The 21672-nt window shown below is 42.9% G+C and overlaps 3 protein-coding genes across 12 annotated transcripts in view; 1 reads left to right on the top strand and 2 right to left on the bottom strand.

Annotated features, from left to right (window-relative positions):
• The window catches only part of LOC135094520 (histone-lysine N-methyltransferase SETD1-like), a 25696-nt gene extending 11104 nt beyond the window's left edge, over positions 1-14592 (bottom strand). Inside the window, exons 1-11 of one of the 3 annotated variants that reach the window (XM_063994683.1) lie at positions 14493-14592; positions 7490-7652; positions 5564-5681; positions 5077-5172; positions 4397-4580; positions 3893-4103; positions 3402-3611; positions 1820-3193; positions 1028-1157; positions 469-651; positions 28-232 (exon numbers count right to left, since the gene is read on the bottom strand). In XM_063994683.1, the coding sequence (XP_063850753.1) occupies positions 28-232; positions 469-651; positions 1028-1157; positions 1820-3193; positions 3402-3611; positions 3893-4103; positions 4397-4580; positions 5077-5172; positions 5564-5681; positions 7490-7635 (2857 nt within the window). In that variant the 5' untranslated portion in view covers positions 7636-7652; positions 14493-14592. Of the gene's footprint in view, positions 1-27; positions 233-468; positions 652-1027; positions 1158-1819; positions 3194-3401; positions 3612-3892; positions 4104-4396; positions 4581-5076; positions 5173-5563; positions 5682-7489; positions 7653-9921; positions 10114-14492 lie in introns of those variants that run through there. The other 2 variants (XM_063994682.1, XM_063994684.1) reach the window with 2 other exon arrangements.
• LOC135094523 (methylosome protein WDR77-like) lies at positions 13519-20380 on the top strand. 4 transcript variants are annotated; one of them, XM_063994694.1, is made up of 10 exons: positions 13530-13661; positions 14055-14091; positions 14177-14244; positions 15717-15810; positions 16484-16665; positions 16939-17093; positions 17635-17807; positions 18797-18986; positions 19341-19418; positions 19835-20380. In XM_063994694.1, the coding sequence occupies exons 3-10, from the start codon at positions 14179-14181 to the stop codon at positions 19941-19943; spliced, it is 1047 nt and encodes a 348-aa protein (XP_063850764.1). In that variant the 5' UTR covers positions 13530-13661; positions 14055-14091; positions 14177-14178; the 3' UTR covers positions 19944-20380. The 4 variants fall into 4 exon arrangements, with proteins under 4 accessions (XP_063850763.1, XP_063850764.1, XP_063850762.1 ...); XM_063994691.1 differs by lacking the exon at positions 13530-13661 and adding an exon at positions 13711-13743; XM_063994693.1 differs by lacking the exon at positions 14055-14091 and having other exon boundaries at positions 13519-13661.
• The window catches only part of LOC135094522 (mediator of RNA polymerase II transcription subunit 26-like), a 9748-nt gene continuing 8238 nt past the window's right edge, over positions 20163-21672 (bottom strand). For all 5 annotated transcript variants that reach the window (XM_063994686.1, XM_063994689.1, XM_063994690.1 and 2 more), the window contains exon 3: positions 20163-21672. This exon is cut by the window's right edge and continues 2595 nt beyond it. The gene's annotated coding sequence lies outside the window, so the exon portion shown is untranslated.

Raw genomic sequence — 21672 nt, 5'->3', positions numbered from 1 at the left:
CACACACAAACACACACACACACACACCTGAGTCATCCGAGGAACACTTGATTTTTCTCTTGGTGGTCGCTGGTGAAGGTTTGGGTTTGGGTTGGGGCACAATGTCCTCAGGGCCAGAGTCTGAGTCTGAGGATTCCACTCTCTTCTGCTGCGACTGTTTGCTGTCCTCATCTGACGGCACACCCCGGCTGTCCTCGTCCATGCATGGCGGTGAGAGAGGCTTGATCTTGGGCTGTGACAGAATAACAGTGTGTTAGGATCACGTCATCTTTGGTGCATCACAGAAATACTGAGAAATTTATATGAAAGCAAGATAACTCATGAAAGTCTAACCCCACATCATCACACACTCATTATTCACTGACCCCTTTATCTGCTCCCCAAGTACAGCACTCTTCATTAGCAGGACTTCAATACCCAATACTTGGTTTCTGTCACTACCACTGCACTCAGACAATGGTCACTCACCACTTTCCTGAAGGAGGGCATCTTGGGCATGGCCGCTCTAAAGCCAAGGCCAAGGGAGCCCAGTGAGTCCAGTCCGAAGCCTTCCCGAGTCTCCAGTAATGAGGAGATGGAGTTGATCTTCTCAATTCTTGTCTGGGGACCTGCCACTGCATCCGTGTTGTTTTCCCGCACCACACTCTGGGCCTGCAGTGTGATGGGCAGGTCATCATGGCACTATACACAATGTGGATGGCTTGCATAAAAAATGGATGGGTGCAAAATGGATAGGATATGCAAGTAATAGCAGATCAAGCTGCTCAAGAGACATTAGACAAATGAGTGGTATTAATCTGTTTTCAACCTCTCATTGCCACAATGTTGCATCTCTTGCTATCTTCTACTACTATTTTCATGCTAACTGCTCTTCTGATCTTGCTGACTGCATGCCTCCCCTCCTCCTACAGCATCACTGCGCAAGATCTACTTTCTCTTGTTCACCTCTCCAATGCAAGAGTTAATCAAAGGCATGTTAAGCAATCTAGAGCCTGAGGAACTGAACTGAAAAGACGCACTGCCTCACCTTGAACTTCCTCTCCTGCTCATCCCACCATGCCTCGAACGTCTTGAAGGCCGTCGCTTCAATCATGCGCTTGTTGAAGTCACGCTTGAGGATGTTCTTCAGCTCCTCAATGACTGTGTCAAGCACCGCACTGACACAGACAGACACAGAGAGTTAAATGCTTCCCTAACATATACAAAGTGAAATATGTATTCTACTTAAATTTTCACTCTTATTAAGTATACTAAAAAGTAATTATTCTTTACTTCTTCCTTCACTAACAAATTATTCTATTAGTCTCTCAAAGTGTCAACAAAACAAACACCAGTGAATTGGAATTAATGACATTCAATGTGTTTTGGAAAATACAAATGAAACATTTTTCCCTTTGATAGATAAATGCATAATTCACGTATACAAATCATAAACCTCAAAAAATTGTACTCCAAGATAGAGTATTCTAAATCTATATGAGCTTCATTTATAGGATTCCATTAATGAATGTTTATTTAAGGAATGTAACTGATTTGTAGATTCTAATTCATTTGTAAATAAAAACAAGACTATGATAAAGAAGACAAAATGAACTGGTTCTTAAATAGTGGTAGATGAATGGAATGGAGTCAGTAATCAGTTTGTTGGTGTTGAGTCGTTAGGGAGCTTTAAAAGATTAGACAAATTAACGAATGGTAATGATGGGTGGAAATAAGTAGGTATGTTTCACACAGGGACTGCCATGTGTAGGCATGATGGCTTCTTACAGCTTCCCTATGTTCTTATGATAATGAAACACAATCACTGTAGCATACTTACTTGATGGTCGGGTCATGGTACTCCCCACTCTTGTGGTTGGCGTCCCTGGTCTGCGGCGGCGGATACCCAGGGCCGAAGTACGGGTACTGGTTCTGCCCCGTGAGGCTGGTGCCTGGTGGAGGGTGGGTGAGCTGGGGATAGTTGGAGGACAGGGCCATGTAACCGGGGTTGTAGCCAGGGTAACTAGAGACTAAACTGGTGGGGTAACCAGGTCCTGGGGGAGGGGGCTGCCAGGTGTAGGTGGTCTCCTGGGGCAAGGATGCCGTGGCGGGGTAGCCGGGGGGCAGGTACGAAGTGGGGTAGCCAGGGGGTGCGGCATAGTGGGGGTAACCTGGGGGAGGAGCAGAGTAGGGGCCAGGGGGGATGGGGACGTCCTGGTGCAGGATGGGGTCCTCGGTGGAGCTGAGGCTGGACAGACTCATCCTGTCGTCATCCAGGCCATTCACCTGCCCCTCCTCCCCCCCGCCCGCCTCATTCTCCTCCTTCACCTCCTGCTTCACCTCCTCCTTCACTGCCACCTTCTCCACCTTTTCTTTCTTCTTCACCTTCTTCTTCTTGAGTTTCTTGAGGCGCTCCCTGTTCTCCTCCTTCTCCCGGCGCTGGGCCTCCATCTTGAGCTCATTGCTCTTCTCATGCCAGTGCAGGTACATTTCCTGGGAGAGGAAGGGGGAGGGAGGGGTGGACAGTGGCTCCTGGGGCCCCTCACCCCCTGCCCCCCAACCTGCCTGGGCCTCCCCCTCAATGGAGCCCATGGAGCCCTCCCCCACCTCACTGTCACTGCCACTGCCACAGGAGGAGTCCGTCTCCCCATCAGAGGTGCCGCTGCTGCTGGAACTGGAGGTTGAAGTGCTGGCAGTGGCAGCTGCAGCCTGGGCAGCAGCATCCCCATCCCTGGGCGCCCCCTCAGAGGTACGGGAGGTGTCCTTGCCATTCTCGTCCTCATCGCTGCCAATGCCAAGAGCCAGGAAGGGCGGGGCCATGCCACTGTCCTTGTTCTGCAGCAGCATGGCAATGCGCGTGTCCAGGTCCAGGCTGCTCTTGTCCTCCTCCTCCTCAGACTCTGGCTTGGGCTTGATGGCGGCCGTCGCCTCCGCCCCTTCCGGCCGCTCCTCAGACTTGGGCCGGCCGGGGGGGGCGGCCGGAGGTGCAGGGGCGGCCCCCCCCGGCCCCTCAAAGGACTCTGGGTGGGAGTTGCGCTGGTAGTGGTACCGGGTGGCGTCCCAGGAGTGCTGGGGTGGTGGGTGGTGGTCGGGGGGTGGCGGGTGGCCAGGCTGGTGTGGCGGGGCAGGGGGCCAGGTCTGTGGTGGAGGTAGTGGGGGGGCAGAGGTACCTCCACCCCCCCAATGATGACTGCCACTGACACCAGCTGGGTACCTGCAGGAGACACACAGAAGTCTCACTGGAACCTAACACAACCCTCATTCTTAACACTCAAATTTTGGATAACCCATTTGACCTTTCCTTTGACCTTGGCACCTCTGTGGGCATTTTTTTCACTCTTTGTTGCCCTTGGCCAGTGCCCCTCTTGCATGACAAACCTGAGTACTCAAAACCCAGCACAACACAATGGCTATTTACTCACGTTCCACGGTACTCATGGTAGGGGTAGCCGGGGTAGTGGTACTGCTCATAGCCAGGAAAGTTCTGTTGCTGGTAGGGGAACTGTGCTGCCTGCCGGTGCTCAGGGAAGAACGGAGGCTGCACAGTGGAGTTGGAGGAGGAGTGTGGTGGTGGTGGTGGTTGTTGAGGCGGAGGTAGTGCTGGCACGCTGGGCTTCCTGGGCTCCTCAAATCTGAGAAAAAGGTGTTATTGTGAGGGAATGAACATATTTTTTTCACCCTTTCCTTTTTCTTTCTTTTTTTTTGTGGGGACAAGAGAAGCTCTACAAACCAGGTGATCACGAGGGAAAATGTGCTGATAACAATGTAAAAGATTGGAAACATCATCCAAGAAAAAGATGAAGACAGAGAGATAGGACCAAACATATGTATCTCAGACCACGTATATTATGACGAACTGAATGCAAATAGATAAACACACCCATAAACTTATGAAAACGTCTCTCTCTCTCACCTGGTGCGGTCAAACTCAGTCTTCTCAGCATTCCGCCTCTCTCGGTCTCGACTGGATTGACTCTCCTCGTCAGAAGAAGGTGGCGGTGGTGGCGGCGGTGGCTTGGCGGGTGGTGGTGGTCTCTTCTTGGCTTCCTTGGCTTCCTCCTCTCGCTTTGCCTCTTCCTCCAGCTGCTCCCCGACCTCAGCCACACGCTTCTTGCATTCCTGACCTGTCATGGGAGACCAGATGACCACATCCTTTAGTTTGTCAATGTATGTGCAAAAGAGAGAGAGAGAGAGAGAGAGAGAGAGAGGTACTACATCAGGAACAGCTCTCAGATAAATGACACAAGACTGATAATTTTACCCCAAGACCATAACTCCTTTTCATAATTCAAATGCTACTGTATCTTACTTTCTACATATGCAATGCTTAACAAAAATAAATAAAATAAAATAAATAATAATAAAAAATGTCTGATCTGCAAGAGTCTGCAAATGACCAGCAAGGGCCAGAACTTACCAAAAGGGTCAAGGAAAACCTGCAGCACCTTGCCCATGAGAGTGACATTGTTGAGCTTCTTGACACAGTGCCGCGCTGACTCCGGCTCCTCAAACACCAGGCGGCCCACACCCAGGTGCTTGCGGGACAGTTCGTGGGTGAAGATCTCCAGCTGCTGAATCGACCCACACTGGTGCTTGTTGACCTGCACACACACACACACACACACACACACACACACACACACACACACACACACACACACACACACACACACACGCAAGCATTTATCAGTTTTGTTCTTGATATTTGGGCAAACATAAAAAGTTTATCATTAATGTTTTGTTCTTATGAATATTTGGACAAATTTGTTATATACCTCCACCTATCTCTATCATTATAATTACTGTTTGTTTCTCAGTCTATATCTTTCCATCTATCTCTTTGTCACCATAAATTATCTTTGTTTCTCTACCTATACCATTCTATATATCTCTCTGTACAACTCAGTCAACTAATTCATTTCTCTGTCTATATCTTTCCCCCTATCTCTGTCACCTTCCATCCTAATTCATGTTAATTTGTCTGTATTTCTTTATTTATCTCTGCTTCTGTCTGTATCCTTCCATCTATCTCCATCATTAATAAATAGCAGGCAGGTCACTAAATAAGCCTGTCTCCTCACTACACCACACACTCACGATTTCATTATGGAGAAACTGGTTGTCAATATTATCGTTGATGTTGAAGATGGTGACTTCAAGCGGTGGTGGTGGACCTACATAGTCTGAGTCGATCTGCAACACAAACACAACACTATGAAGGCACAAACAATGAGTTACAGGATCTGAAAATTCAATTCAAACACAAACAGGATGTGAAAACTCTATATGTAAGCACAAACGGTCTTAATGTTTTAATGTTCCAGCAATAGCTAAACTTTCTTAATCCCTTGAATGTTCCAGTAACACACAAACATACTTAATCTCTGTGAATCTTCTAGCAACACCTAAACATCCTTAAACCCATCAATTTTCCAGTAACACTTAAACACTCTTAATCCCTGTGAATTTTCCAGCAACAAACATTCCTAATCTCTGTGAATCTTCCAGCAACACCTAAACATTCTTAATCATGCAGATGTTCCAACAGCCAAACACTTGTTCCAGCAACACTCCTGTTCCTGACCTTAAAGCGAGGGACTGTGAGGTCCATAGTCTCCGGTCGAATCCATATTTTGTGTTTTCTTGGGTCACGGAGCACGACGGGAGGGTAAGTCGGGTCACCTTCCACCACGCCCTCAAACCTGAACACAAGGGATAACTCTCAAGGATGACTGTGTTCTTCTTTCATCTTGTTAACATCTTTGCCAGTGTGTGTGTGTGTGTGTGTGTGTGTGTGTGTGTGTGTGTGTGTGTGTGTGTGTGTGTGTGTGTGTGTGTGTGTGTGTGTGTGTGTAAATGGAGAAAACAACACACAATTTACAGGGATGACAAATATGTTCTTCTTTCATCTTCTTAACATCTCTGGCAGTGTATTGAGTAAATGCAGAAAACACAATTTAAAGGGATAACTATTAGTTTTTCTTTCAGTCTTCTAAATTTCTCTGGTAGTGTACATTTAAGTGAATGAATGGAGAAAACAAGGCACAATTCTTATGGATTACTATTAGGTTCTTTCATTATCTTAACATCCTTGACAGTGCCTATCAGATTGAGTGGGTGCAGAAAACAAGGCACCATTCTTAAGGATAACTATTACAATAACAATTACATTCTGTAGTATTGTCTTCTTAACATCTTTGGGAGTATGAAAGTGAGCAATTGCAGAAGACAAGGTACAGCTCTCATGCTTAATGGTTTGGTTCTTTCATCATCTTAACATCTTTAGTTGTGTGCACTGATTGAGTGAACATAGAAAACAAGGCACAACTTTCAGGGATGACTATTAGTTTTTTTTATTACCTTCTCAAGAGCGAATGCACAAAACAAGACAACTCACATGTATGAATGTCAGGCTCTACACTACTATTATCTTCTGGGCATCTTTGTACAAGAAAGTAATGGCACAGATTTCAACAACCTTTGTTCACAAAATATATCTAATGCTTATCATTCATCTAGATCTGGGGTTCTCAACCTTTTGCAGGCTGGGCTCCCCAAAAGCTGGTTCAATGCAGTTGGGGCCCCCCTTCTCCCTGTGCCACCCACTAAACCCCCTCCCCAACTATGCCACCATGGATAGATAGATGGAATCAGATAGAATCAGATAGATAGATAGATAGATAAATAGATAGACAGATAGCCCATGCTGCATTTCCTTTGTGCTAATAACCAATGAGTCTGTGATTTTTCCCCCCTCCCATCCTGTGCTCACACCCCCCCTGGGAGAGTGCCACCCCCCAGGTTGTGAAGCACTGATCTAGATAAGATAGGGCTGATTATTTCCTCATTATTACTTTTTACCATCAAGTGGCAGTTAGTCAGGGTGGTCTGTATTTTCATTCAGTTCATATACCTGAAGACTTATTATACTAATACACATTACTGGTATCACTGACAGCTTCCTCACACCCTCGTACTCATAGATGTAACTGTCAGGATGCTTATCAGCTTGCTGGCACCCTTACACACAATAATACACCTTTTTGGCACTCTTATCACCTCCCTGGGATCTTTAGGCACACCAACACATCTTGTCAGCAGCCCACTAACACCTTTATTCATACCACTGCTTCTCAAACAGAGTGGTAGAAGAATCAAATGGACTCAGTAATCAGATTGCCAATACTGAGTCATTAGGGAGCTTTGAAATATTACGCAAATTTAAGAATAGGGATGACAGGTGGAAACAGACAGGCATGCTTCATACAGGGACTGCCACATGTAGGCCTCACGGCTTCTTGATGCTTTGCTTATTCTCTGATTTCCTCACCCTGTAATTCAGCTCAGTGGCTCCTTAATATACACTAATACATGGAATCTTATGCACAACACAACTTACTGTCGGACTAAACACCTTTCCAACACTCTTCCCAACACTCTATCCCCACTATAGCATGTCGGCACCACCACACAACTCATTGTCACCACGAATACTTTCCCACCCACTCACCTGTATAGCTTACTGGCCCCATTAACAAGTACCGGGTCAATGAGTAGCTTGTAGTTCCTCTTGGACTGGTGTGGTGGTGGCGGTGCATGTTTCTGAGGACCCCCGTGCTTGCTGGTGTGGTGGGGCGGGGCGGCGCGCTGCTCCATTGTACAGCAACGACCCCCTGCGGGAAAGACACTGTGATGTTATGCGTGTTGCAACATTTTTACACTACTTTCTGTAGGCACACTAGACTTAACTAGACTAGTGAGACTTTGTGTTCTAGGTTAATCCCCGAAAAAAGCCAAGGAGAGTTAGAAATAGGTAGAATTCAGAAAAGGAGAATGGAAGGCAAACAAAGTGAATATTAAAACTGATGGAGAGAGAGAGGGGCAGCCAATCAGCACAGTGCCACGTGATGCTGACCACAAGAGGAGGAAGGGAAGTGATGTGAGTATGTGATGCCATGGATTGTGTGAGACTTTTGCCCTCTTTGTGGCTCTCACAGTCATAGAGGCAAGACCTGCACTGCTCAGTCTTAGTCTGCCCTGACTCGGAGGAAGATACGGCTGGCGGCTCTGCTCTACCTCCATTGTACAGTACCATAGATTTTATTAATATACTGCAGCCATTATCCTTCACTCCTGGACACCACTACTACAACTAACTAGTGTCCCAGTACATAAAATAGTGGCAAGCATTGAGATGGAGGGTCAGCCTGGCATCAATGCCTTCCATGCCTGCCTCCTCCACACACATGCCACTCCCCACTCTCCCAGCTGCTCCAGCCTCATCGTGTGCCTTGAGCTGCTGCTGCTGTGTTACTGCTGACTGCTGCACTGTGGCTTTTTCTGACACTGTGTTTAGCTGCCTCACCTCCGCCACACAGCAACGTGAGCACTACTCTCACCCCTCGGCCACACCTTCATCACTTCCTGGCTCCAGTTACCTACTGTGGTGACTGTGTGGGCTTCCTGCTCGTGGTTTACGTACACCTGCCACGTCAACAAGGACATGTATGGTGCCTCCTGCTGCCACACTGACTGCTCTGCTGCTGCTCCTGTCTGCTTTTTGTGCAACTTTTGGGTTTCACAGCTGCCAGTCATTGCATCTGCGTGACTTCTGGGGTTTTTGGTCAAGCTTTGTCTCCTGCCAGCCTGCCCTTGTCAGCCTGTGCTATTCTGACATGGCCAGTGCTGCTCATCACCACCACCACTCTGGCTGCCTGTTCCTGCTGCGGTGGATCCTGGTCAGGCTTCCTTCCTACCTGCCTGATTGCTCCTGTCAACTAATGCTACTGTTCTGTGCCTGGCTGTCCTGCTGGCTTCTGTGTGTCCTGCCAGTTTACATCGCTGCCGCCTTCCCTGCTGTCTACGGCTTTGGGCTACCATTTGGCTGACTATTAATGCATTACCAGTGGCAGTGTTATTGTGTTTTTGTCAATGCAGTGTTGTTTTTCCAAATTTTATGGCAAAATACCCCATTTCCTCTTTGTTTGAGCCCTTTTAGTGATGTCACAGTATTTCCCTGGCCAATGTGTGCTGGCTGGTCTGATGTCATGGCTGTGTAGGCGCTGTGATTGGCCAGTAAGTGCTTGCTCTTCTGATGTCATGCCTCCACTGCCTCACTAACCTAACCTTACATACTGATAATGAAGGAGAATCTAGATAACCTTTAAAATAATGTACTGGGTGCAGCAATAAAACTCAGGCATGTGACAATACCAGAATATAATTATCATGCATACCTTGACTGGCACTGACACTACCTAACCACACACACTGAAAATTAGGAAGAATCTGGATAACATGCAAAACAAAAACTGAAGTATGAAAAATGACATTAGTGGATAAATAATAGCAGGGTTGTTATACTTGGCCACACCACCACACTGGCATTACCCAACCCCATACACTGAGAATTACAAAGAATCTAGATAACCTTCAAAACAAAAACAAGCAGCGCAACACAAAAACACACGTAAATAAAATGACATTAGTGAATAAATAATAGCAAGGTTGTTATGCTTAGCCACACCACCACACTGACATTATCTAGCCCTGTATAGTGATAACATGAAAGAATTAATACAACTTTCAAAACAAAACATACAGCGCAGCACAAAAACACAGGTAAATAAAATGACAGCGAAATATGAATTCCAACATCACAATACACAAACAAACAGACAACCGCCACCACACACTCTATACTGACAAATAAACCCAAATCACGTCACTTTAGCCACGAATCAAGCACTACAACACACAAGCCAAGCAAGAACCACCACGAACAGCAACACAAACAGCATGCAGCAACATATCACAGCAACACAGCACAGGGAATACCCGAGCTTGATTTAACACACTGCAGGGCTATTTTGAGGACTATATGTGGGTTAAAATAAAGAGTGTGTACTAGGGAGGCGTGTGGGTGGGCGGGGCGGCACCCACCTGAGTGAAGTGGTCAATGGTGTGGGTAAATGAGCGTGGTGGACATCTCAGACTCACGCTCCTCTGGCCGATACAAACACTTCCAAGGCGGCCTCCACTACTGCTCGCATCATAATAAACACTAAATATACTCCCAGGTTTATCTTTATGGTGTTTTATTTATACTAAAATTTTGATGTGTGGTTTCTATCAAGTTAGTGGTCTCTTGGTTGAGTTTTAGTTAAGGGTATTTATACGAAAGTACGAAAGATGCTCCATGCTCGTTCATCGCATAATAATAAAGCAAATTTTGTTGCTATGGTCCTTTTGATTATTTTTTACTTAAATTTAAATAATTTAGATATTTTATATTTTGTATATAGTTTAGGTTTATGCAAAATTATATTTCAATACGAAACTACAAAATTGTTCACAAAATCAGATCAAAACGCCATAATGAACCTAATTATATTATGAAAATTAACAAGACTAATTTTAATCTAAGATTTGATTGTCTCTGTGACAAATTTGATATTAATAGCCACTGTTTATGCTAATACGAAAGCATTTAAGACACAACAATAAAGCAAATTAAGCTATTAACAAGAAGAATGCCATTTATTCTTAGCATTTTAATACTTAAAAAGATGTATTTTTTCATAATTACTCATTATTTATGTAACAAAATATATAATACGAAAGTAACAAAGCGTAGGTCAAAGAAGAATGTGATTGGTGGAGAGAGAATTAGTGGACCAATGAGAGGCGTGAGTGGTGTGTTGACAGTGTGACGTCACAGGTTACCCCCGGGGGAATTGGAGTCGTTGGGCTGGAGGGAGGGACGGGGCCGAGCCACGAGGGTTTAGTGTGCATTATTGTCCCCGCATTGCAAGAGATAATGCAACACGAGAAACTAAGCCACTTCCATGAATGATAAACGATTGAGGCAGTGTCCACGGAGAATATGTAACAATAAGAGCAGCCATATACTAAAGGAGATGATACAATAATAATAAAAAAATACGTCATTCGTGATAAATAGAAGCAAATTAATATATATATATATATATATATATATATATATATATATATATATATATATAGAGAGAGAGAGAGAGAGAGAGAGAGAGAGAGAGAGAGAGAGAGAGAGAGAGAGAGAGAGAGAGAGAGAGATAAAGCAAGAATAGTGCCAAGCGAGTTAAAATGACAATAACAATAAGGAAATAACAAGGTAGAAATAAGATAACCAAGTGATGGCCAAAGAGTAACAAATGCAAGGATGTAACCATGAAAGCACTTTATATTTCTGCCCGTGCACTTTATATTTCTGCCCGGAACCATGCCAAGTCTGTTCTCCAACTAGCCAAAAACTCCTTCATTAACAGAAAATATCAAAACCTTTCAAGATCTAACTCCTCTCGTGATTTCTGGCATCTAGCCAAAAATATCTCCAATAACTTTGCTTCTTCTTCTTTCCCTCCTCTATTTCAACCAGATGGCACCACTGCTATCACATTTATTTCTAAAGCTGAACTCTTCGCTCAAACCTTTGCTAAAAACTCTACCTTGGACAATTCTGGGCTTGTTCCTCCCTCTCCTCCACCCTCTCACTACTTCATGCCACGTATTAAAATTCTTCGCAATGATGTTTTCCATGCCCTCGCTGGCCTAAACCCTCGGAAGGCTTATGGACCTGATGGGGTCCCTCCTATTGTTCTCCGAAACTGTGCCTCCGTGCTTGCACCTTGCCTAGTCAAACTCTTTCAGCTCTGTCTGTCAACATCTATCTTTCCTTCTTGCTGGAAGTTTGCCTACATTCAACCTGTTCCTAAAAAGGATGACCGTTCTAATCCCTCAAACTACCGTCCTATTGCTTTAATTTCCTGCCTATCTAAAGTTTTTGAATCTATCCTCAACAGGAAGATTCTTAAACATCTATCACTTCACAACCTTCTATCTGATCGCCAGTATGGGTTCCGTCAAGGTCGCTCTACTGGTGATCTTCTGGCTTTCCTTACTGAGTCTTGGTCATCCTCTTTTAGAGATTTTGGTGAAACTTTTGCTGTTGCCTTGGACATATCAAAAGCTTTTGATAGAGTCTGGCACAAAGCTTTGATTTCCAAACTGCCCTCCTACGGTTTCTATCCTTCTCTCTGTAACTTCATCTCAAGTTTCCTTTCTGACCGTTCTATTGCTGCTGTGGTAGACGGTCACTGTTCTCCTAAATCTATTAACTCTCTTCTTATTATTCATTAATCATCTTCTAAACCAAACTTCTTGTCCTATCCACTCCTACGCTGATATCACCCTGCACTTTTCCACGTCTTTTCATAGACGTCCAACCCTTCAGGAGGTAAACATATCACGCAGGGAAGCCACAGAACGCTTGACTTCTGATCTTTCTAAAATTTCTGATTGGGGCAGAGCAAACTCAATTCCTCCATCTATCAACTCGACACAACCTTCCAGACAACTATCCCCTCTTCTTCACTGAACATCCTCGGTCTGTCCTTTACTTATAATCTGAACTGGAAACTTCACATCTCATCTCTAGCTAAAACAGCTTCTATGAAGTTAGGTGTTCTGAGACGTCTCCGCCAGTTTCTCTCACCCCCCCAGCTGCTAACTCTGTACAAGGGCCTTATCCGTCCATGTATGGAGTATGCTTCACATGTCTGGGGGGGTTCCACTCATACTGCTCTTCTAGACAGGGTGGAATCAAAAGCTTTTCGTCTCATCAACTCCTCTCCTCTAACTGACTGTCTTCAGCCTCTCTCTCTCACCGCTGCAATGTTGCATATCTAGCTGTCTTCTACCGCTATTTTCATGCTAACTGCTCTTCTGATCTTGCTAACTGCATGCCTCCGCTCCTTCCGCGGCCTCGCTGCACAAGGCTCTTCTTTCTCTCACCCCTATTCTGTCCACCTCTCTAACGCAAGAGTTAACCAGTATTCTCAATCATTCATCCCTTTCTCTGGTAAACTCTGGAACTCCCTGCCTGCTTCTGTATTCCACCTTCCTATGACTTGAATTCTTTCAAGTGGGAGGTTTCAAGACACTTATTCATCAATTTTTGACCACTGCTTTGACCCTTTTATGGGACTGGCATTTCAGTGGGCATTTTTTTTTTTTTTAATTAGATTTTTGTTGGCCTTGGCCAGTGTCCTTCCTACATAAAAAAAAAAAAAAAGCATCAGTAGTAAGCAAAAGGATTGAAATAGAAAGTAATGAAGCGACAGTAGTACTAAGAAAGTAGTGACAAGGAAGTGGAATAAAGTGATAGAGCCATTGGAGTAATAACTGAGAAAAACAGTAGTATGAAAAAAAAAAGTAGAAACAAAAGGGGAATAAGAAGACAGTAGTAATAACACTGCCATGAGTAGTAAGCAAAAGAATAAAAATAGGAGAGAAAAAACGAGATAGTAGCAATAAGAAAAAAAAAAGTGATGAAGGTAGAGTATAGCAAAAACATAAAATGCAAGAAAAGAAATAGAAGAGTAATAGAGACAGTGGCAATAACAGTGACAAGTATGATGCAGCCATAGGAGTAATAGCAAGGAGTGGTAAAAACGCCATTAGAGAGGTGAAACTTGGGCGAGACTAGGGTGAGATAATGCAGATAACCCTTGTGCCGAGTAACAACTCCCGCCCAGCGTCAGTGCAAGCCACAAGGGAGTGGCGGGCAGTGGGAGGGAGTGTTGGTACGTGATAGAAGCGCGCCGTCTGCAGAACGTTATTAGCGTGTGGCAGTGCAGTCACAGGTGAGCGGGATATGTGGACGCACTAATACTTATCATCCCTCTCTTGTTCATACCATACACGTGTATGGAGGTCACTGTAACTGTACGAACCCCATTTATTTGAGATTTAAAGGAAAACATTATTACATGTACGACTTAATGGAAAAATAATAATAATAATATAGTACATTATTTTAAACGTCAAATGTACATAACTTATTTTGAGGACCCCATAAGTATATAAAAAAAATATTCATTAGCATATTAATTCCAAAGACGTTATTTCGGCTAACCACATCCTCGACACCTGACTTATTCTTACTTAAATCACGTATATACACATTACAATTTCGAGAATATTTAAAAAAAAAAAAAAAAAAACACCGAAGTTTACCAATTTTATCCCCTTGTTAGCTGTTTGCAAGGACAGGAGGAGGAGAGGAAAACACCGGTAAGAGGGAATTGTGAGAGGAAGACAAAGAGAGGAGGTGGAGGAAGACAGAAGGTGTAAGGCGTCCTCTTTTGTCCTCTAACAGTCATGGCCAACACGGTGGAGGAGGAAGGGGAAATGGAGGTGAATTCACAGGAGCAACCGTCGGAAATGGTATGGCACCCTTTCTTTTCCTCCTCCTCCTCCTATTACCCCTTCTGTCCCTTACTCCGTTTACTGTGTCTGTCTGCCTGTTCTTATTCACAAGTCCTTTCATCTTTATGTACCTTGCTAATCTAACTTGTCTTATCTCCTACTATTATGTGTTTGTATGTATGTACGTCAATCTCCTGTCTGTCTGTGGGCTCCCTCCTGTCAATTTTCCCGTCAGTTTTTCTCCATTATCACTATTTATGTCTTACCGACTGTATATCTTCACCCATTTCCTTTTATCGTGTGTTTTCCACCTCCGTGACTTGGGTGTGTTTTTTTTCCGCCTTGTGCTTCAGTACCCCCACGTGGGCCTCTTTGTGTGGCTTCTGTCTGTTCTTGTTATTTATGTATCTCTTCTAATTTCCCTTGTTATTTTTCTTTCTCTATCCGTATTTTTTCTTTATTTCAGTTTGTTTGTGTGTGGGTCTTCTGTCAATTCCTGTTTTTTTTTTTTTTCATTTCATTTTATTTCATTTCTTATAATTCCACCTCTGACTTTATTTCGTATTCCTTTTGTTCTATATATATATATATTTTTTTTTTCATATCAGCTTGTTTCTTTCTTTCTCTTCCTGTTTTTGTTTTTTCTGCATTTCACTGCATTCCCTTTTTTTTATCATTACTCTGAGTCTCTCTCTCTCTCTCTCTCTCTCTCTCTCTCTCTCTCTCTCTCTCTCTCTCTCTCTCTCTCTCTCTCTCTCTCTCTCTCTCTCTCTCAATTTGTTTCCTCACATGGGTGGGCTTATGATTTTCCTGTCTGTCTCTGCCCATCCCTGCAGCTGAATTGATTAATGTATGTTTGTTCTTAACACAGTTCACTCTTGTTAACAACAGTTTCTGCTTATTTTTAGTTTGCATGACTAGAAATAGGATATAGGCAGGTAAGATCATTTGGTGCCAGTATCTTCAGTTTGTGACACAATCCATCCATTGAGGCCAAGAATCCAGTTAGAGAGAGGTCATCCTAAACAAGACATCATGCATTTTCTCATTGTATCAGAATATATCTAGAAATGCACCTAAATATTCCCTTGATCAGGTTCTATTAGATAAAAAAAAAAAGTGTGAAAATCTATTTATATCCCAGGTCAGCAGTACAACACAGTGTGGCCTGGATGCACTCACACTCTTAGCCCCATCATTATCCAGTAGCAAGGGAAAGTCTCATGGCCTGCAGGAGCTTGCGTTAATGGCCTGTATTCTGAAATACTTTGCTCTTTCACCACAACTGTTTTCAAAGGCCACAGAGATGATAAGCCGGGTTCCCAAGACTGTTTTTCCTGTTAATAATGCAGAAATTTTGTTAATTTGTCACTAAAACCATAAAAACACCCTTAAAAACCAGTGTAACTTCAACTAGAGCCTTTTGGAAGTAGTGGAGGTGTGGCACGAAGGTATTTTAGAATATGGTCTAATGTGGTGTCGCCTTGCAGCAGGATGTTGGGACGTCCCCCGAGGTGATCGCCCTGCCGGACAACACGCCGTGCCAGGTGGACAAGTGCATCGACTTTGTGGCCGTCAACCAACGTGAGGAATCATTACTTGTGTCTGGTCTTGTGGCTGATTTGAGTCAATGTTTTCCTTGCTATAATGGAATTTCCAGGCTTCACTTGTTTATTGTTTTGTCAAATGTGATGCTTCAGAACTTGTTTTCCTCATTTATTATTTTTTTAATGTAAGAGGGGCATTGGTCAAAGGCAATAAAGAGTGAAAAAAGGCCCATTGAGAGTGCCAGTCCCAAAAGAATGGTCAAAAGATAATCCAAAATTGGAGAATAAGTGTCTTGAAACCTTCCTCTTGAAAGAGTTCAAGTGATAGCAAGAAGGAAATACAGAAGCAAGCAGAGTTTACCAGAAAAAAGGAGGTTTCAGGATACTTATCCCCAAATTTTGGATGATCCTTTTGACCTTTTTTTGGGACTGAATCTCAGTGGGCCTCTCTCTCTCTCTCTCTCTCTCTCTCTCTCTCTCTCTCTCTCTCTCTCTCTCTCTCTCTCTCTCTCTCTCTCTCTCTCTCTCTCTCTCTCTCTCTCTCTCTCTCTCTCTCTCTCTCTCTCTCTCTCTCTCTCTCTCTCTCTCTCTCTCTCTCTCTCTCTCTCTCTCTCACTGTTGATCTTGGCCAGTGCCCCTCTTATATAAAAAAAGAGGAGGAAAAAAATTGGGAAATAGTCCATGTACAAACAAGACTGATCTCTCCTCAGATGGACACCTCCTTATGGGCAGCAGCAGCCTCACTGGGAGGTACTGGGGTGGCTCCCTCTGGTACTATGATGACCCAGCCCTGGCGCCAGATGTGGAGAAGTGCAAGGCGGGTTATGAGACAACTTCCGGGATGGCTGACGGTGCCTTCCTGGACAACGATAAGACAGTCATTGTTGGGCAGGTGAGCTGTGGTTTAATCTGAGTGTCTGTTCTGTATATGAGTCATTGGGGGAGGATTGTATTATTGGTAGTATTTTTTTTTATTATCCTTTTATGTATGATGGCAATTGATGAAGAGCAAAATGTGGATAAAAAGAAAAGTTGTTTAAATGATGAAAGAGTGAAGATACTGGTTAACTTGTGCACTAGTGAGGTGGACAGAATATGGATGAGAGTAAGTAGAACTGCACCAGACATGCTCCCAATCCCTAACCTCCTCCATTCTCCCTGCAAGGACTGTGGTGCAGTACAGTTCATGTCAGTGTGCCTGGATGGGGACCAGCGAGGGATAAAGAGTCAGTGCCAGGTGGACGAACACCTTGATGCTGTTCACAGTGTCAAGGTCATGCCTGGCAGGAAACATGCACTCACTGGCTCAGCAGATATGAGGTAAGCAGACTTTTTTTTTTTTTAAGAGGGGCACTGACCAACAAAAAGAGCAAAAACAGGGCCCACTGAGGTGCCAGTCCCAAAAGTAAGGTCAAAAGGATCATTCAGAATTGGAGGTTAATTATGTCTTGGAGGTGGACCTTGAAAATTTGTAAGTGATGCTTCTCCCATGGAAGATTATAAAAGAAAGTGATTTATTTTAAATTCCTGTGATATCCTGAGTCTTAAACCTTTGAGTTTTATTTGGTACATCTTTCCTGAGTTACTAATCACTCTGAAACATCTTTACTTGTTCTACAGCAACCTCTAATGTTTATACTGGATAGAAATTGCCAAATCTATTTTCTTTCATCCTCTTCCTTCTTTTAGATGCTTATAAAGTCTTCATGCATTGCTTCTGGTGCTGTTAATTGTCTTGTATTGTAGTAAAAGGTTAACATCCATCATAAACTTAGTTAATAGACCTCTTTCAGTTAGAAGTCACAAGTGAGTATTTGCAAATATGAACCTTGAGGAGTCACCTTGCACTCTCTGTGTGCAGCATCAGACTGTGGGACTGCGAGACATGCCTGGTGGTGCGGATGTTCCTGCCAGCACACTCCCAGATGGTGAAGGACCTCGCCCCACACCCCACCAACGACCAGATCTTCCTCTCCTGCAGCATGGATGGCAATGTGCTGCTGTGGGACCTGAGGAGCCAAAAACCAGCTTCTTGTGAGTATGGTCTTCATCAACAAAAAGTCATAGTTTGAGTTTTCTATATTCCTCTCATTCATAAAAGCAAAAGATGGTTTGCTTGATCAGTTAAAGGTGATGAGGAATGTGTGAAAAGTTATTGCCCCTTATGATGCTGTTAGTTCCCAAGTTATATGTTATGCTTGTATCTATATATCAGACAGCTGTATACATTGGTTCACATTCACAAGCTTTCCCTCTCATCTTTACCATCAACCTTTCACTGAACTAAACATCATTTTATGGTATTTCATAATTCTTCTTTCACTATGAAATCCATCAAAAAGACATACAGTAGCTACCAAAATGTTATTACAGTTATTATGTATTTTGTTCAGGATTTTATTGTGCATGTGTTCTTGTGTGTTTATTGAGGTGTTGATTCTCTGAATGTTTTAATCCTCTCATTGCAATATGGAAGAATTCACAGCACTGGAAGCATCATATGAAGTCTTTATAAGCATCTACAAGAAAGAATGGAATAAAAAAGAAAAATTTTGCAGTTTCCAGCCACTACAGTTTTGGAGATGGCTGCAGAACAAGAACAGATGTCTCAGATTCAAGAAAGACATGCCAAATAGCAATGACAGGGTTAATGTATTTGTAGCATTATGCTTTGAGTTTTAAAATGCTGAGAAATTTAACAAAAGGATTAAGCCAAGAGAGAGAGAGAGAGAGAGAGAGAGAGAGAGAGAGAGAGAGAGTGATTGGGGCTTGAACCTCTGACTGGTCACTCATTAAATATATCACCAATGAGACCATAATGATTTGCCATGGTTCAAATAGTGTATTCACCATTGAGTTGACTTTTTGGATGATCCTTTTTGACCTCTCTTCACAGACTGGCACTCTCAGTGGGCCTTTTTATTATATTTTATTATTTTTTTTTTCCCTTGGTCAATGCCCCTCTAATCTAAAAAAAAACAGGCAAGGAAAATAGCATATGTGCATTGTTGTTTCTTTTGCAGGTGTTTACCGAGACTACTCACTGAAGCCTGAGTGTGTGACATGGCTGGAGGGGGCCGGGGAGGGACAGTATTTAGTGGGATTACAGAATGGCAAGGTGGCACAACGTTGTATAAAAGATCTCAACTTTGATCTTACTTCCTTTTATGCCCTCCAACGACCTCTGTACAGAATAGCTGTCAACCCTAAAAGGTACGCTGCCTCTTGAGAACCTGTGTATTTGTTTACCTTGTTGTGTGCAGGATTTGAGTTCAAACTGTGTTGTCCTTTGTCTGTGTCTGCTGAATTAATGCAGTTATGGATGAAAAGAGAGTTAGGGATGTAGAAACGTATTTGGTAGGTATACAAGATCTTTTATTGTGATTATTGAAAAAACATTATTGAAAAAAAAATAAGGTTCTCAGTTTATGAATTTTTAATTTTACTAATGTTTTTAAGGAATATAATTAATTCATAAATTGGAATTTGCTGGAACATTTAGGAGATAAGTGGAAAGTATAGTGTCACAAGTGTTTACTTATTCCTGAGTGTGGTGATGTGCTTCAGGTTGACGCAGTTTGCGGTGTGTGGCAATGACAGCAGAGTGGTGGTGGTGGATGCTGCAGAGGGCTCACTAAGGCTGAGGTGAGAGCATTGTTAGTTGTGTTAATTGAGTGTTGATATATAAAACATATCTCGCTCATCATAAGTGCAATGCCTGCCAAGGAAATATAATCTAAATGCAAGAAAATATCTGTATCTGCTTGGTTTTATGTGTGATGACTTCCTTTTGCTAACAAGGTGGCAAGAGTGCAACATAGAAAAGTTATTCATGTGTGAATGCTTTTCTTGCAGTTTGACACGTGCATGTATATATACTCATATGTACAGATGTATCTATTTTTTTTTTATTTTCACTATTAACTATGAAACACTAAATTTTTTGAAGTTACTTAAGTGATTAAGAACAAAACTTCACACACACACACACACACACACACAGTGTACCTCATCATGTGCTAATGACAATGATGGTCCTTTAACCCCTGGTATTCTCACAGGTATGAGGATGACCATCACACAGACTTTGTGCGTGGTCTGGCTTGGCAGGATGCTGACACATTCATCTCCTGTGGCTGGGACACCTCAGTGCTGGTGCACAAACTGTAGTGTTTCAGTATGTGATGCTCAGTATTCTTAAGAGAAGAGATTGTGATATGAATGTTAACAAGTGTAAAGTTCATATGAGTGATTAAATGTGGATAACTAACTTAATGAATGACAGTGAAGGTGGTGATGAACATGTGGTGGAAAAGTGTTCAGTTGAGGTGCCAAGTTGTGTGACTGGCTGAAGGGAAACATCAAGTCAAGGTCAACAGTACAACTCCATCCAGTGTTATCATTTTATTGGGCTTTTGTATCCTGCTAGGAATGAATCCATATTTTCAACAAAACTATAAATTACAAAACATCCAATAACATTGTATTTTACTGTTGCAGCAGTGGACATTTGCATTCTCAGGTTTGTCAGAGTGCTCCAGACAGGAGCTGCACCCAGCCTTTGGTTATCATTCAGCCATTTCAAAAAATAAACATTTCAATCATATATGTTTCTTGTTTCCATAAAATAACTTTCAATGGCAGTTGTTAATTATGGCAAAGCAATTACGAGCAATTTTATGACTTCTGTGAATATACAACACAAGGAAAAGAAATATGGTACAAAATACTGGAAGATATTGCAAAATGTCTTTTTCTCAGATAATAAATTTGCCAACCAATCACAACTGCTTTTTTCCCAATGAATGAACCCAAGGAAGAAGGAAGGTGTGGGGGGGGGGGTGGAAGGCAGGAGTACTCCTGGTGTGGGGAGACTTTGCGTAGTACAGGCCAAGTCAGGTGTCTAGAATGTATGCCAGTTATGTACACAACTACCTAGAATGTCTAGCGTTGGTCACATTACCTTAAGACTCAGAAAATGTAAATTCCTGAACAGGGTATAAAAGTGTGGTGTAGTGTATCCACATTTACATTTATATAAAGCACTCCTGCAAAAGTATCAAGTAAACACACACAAGCTTTGGAATACTTCAACTGTCTAACACTATACTTCTAGGCATCATATAAATGTGGTTCCTTTTTTCCAGTAAAAATAAAAGATAAACAAAAATGCAACACTGGATTAATACAATGGCCTTTCAAATGTCTTTCCTTGGGCAGCCCCAACTTTGAACCTCCGTCCACCCTTGTCCTAAGGCAGTGGCTGGTCACACAAAAGAAGCAGAAAATGAGAATGTCCTTTTTTTTCTTTTTTTTTGTCATCCACAGTTAAGGAATGCAGTTAACCCAATGAGGAGAAACATACAAAACAATGGCTCCTGTGTACAGATCATGTAAATTGATTCTTTGGCATGTAATGACAATATACATGAGCACAATTACCTTCTTTTACCTTGTAATAAACGCTTTCCTTTTAAACACTGGATCCATCACAGATATACAACAACCAGCCAGGATCAAAGATGGTATAATAAACAAATGATTGGTGTCTAAAACAATGACCAGGAGACTGCAAGGTCTGTCAGAACAATGAGCATTAGTTCACAACAGTGTGGTCTGCAGGCGAGCTAGTGAACAAACTGCTACATAACGCTGGACTGGTTATCAACAGGGCTTCAACACAGACTGCTTACTGCTCTCGTGTCTGTCCTGACTCTTGTGGGGTAGGTGTGAGCCCTGAGCCTCAAACCTATCAAGTAAACCTGATGCCCAAAACAAAACATATCAAAATCATGCATTAGATACACTAATGCTTGCCCCACTTACACAGACCCAAAGTAATGTATATCAACTTGTTGGAGAAAATAAATCAAATTTAGTAATGATCAATCATGTGGAT

The sequence above is a fragment of the Scylla paramamosain genome, chromosome 45 (assembly GCF_035594125.1).
Source record: "Scylla paramamosain isolate STU-SP2022 chromosome 45, ASM3559412v1, whole genome shotgun sequence".
Lineage (NCBI taxonomy): Eukaryota > Metazoa > Arthropoda > Malacostraca > Decapoda > Portunidae > Scylla > Scylla paramamosain.
The sequence above is the reverse complement of the archived record's forward strand: the minus strand, read 5'-3'. Positions and strand labels throughout refer to the sequence as shown.

Excerpts from the sequence above, each read along its gene's own strand:
- LOC135094523 (XM_063994691.1), top strand. Across the intron at positions 16,666-16,938 it reads AGACAGTCATTGTTGGGCAG|GACTGTGGTGCAGTACAGTT; the intron begins GTGAGCTGTGGT and ends TCTCCCTGCAAG. Across the intron at positions 17,094-17,634 it reads ACTGGCTCAGCAGATATGAG|CATCAGACTGTGGGACTGCG; the intron begins GTAAGCAGACTT and ends CTCTGTGTGCAG.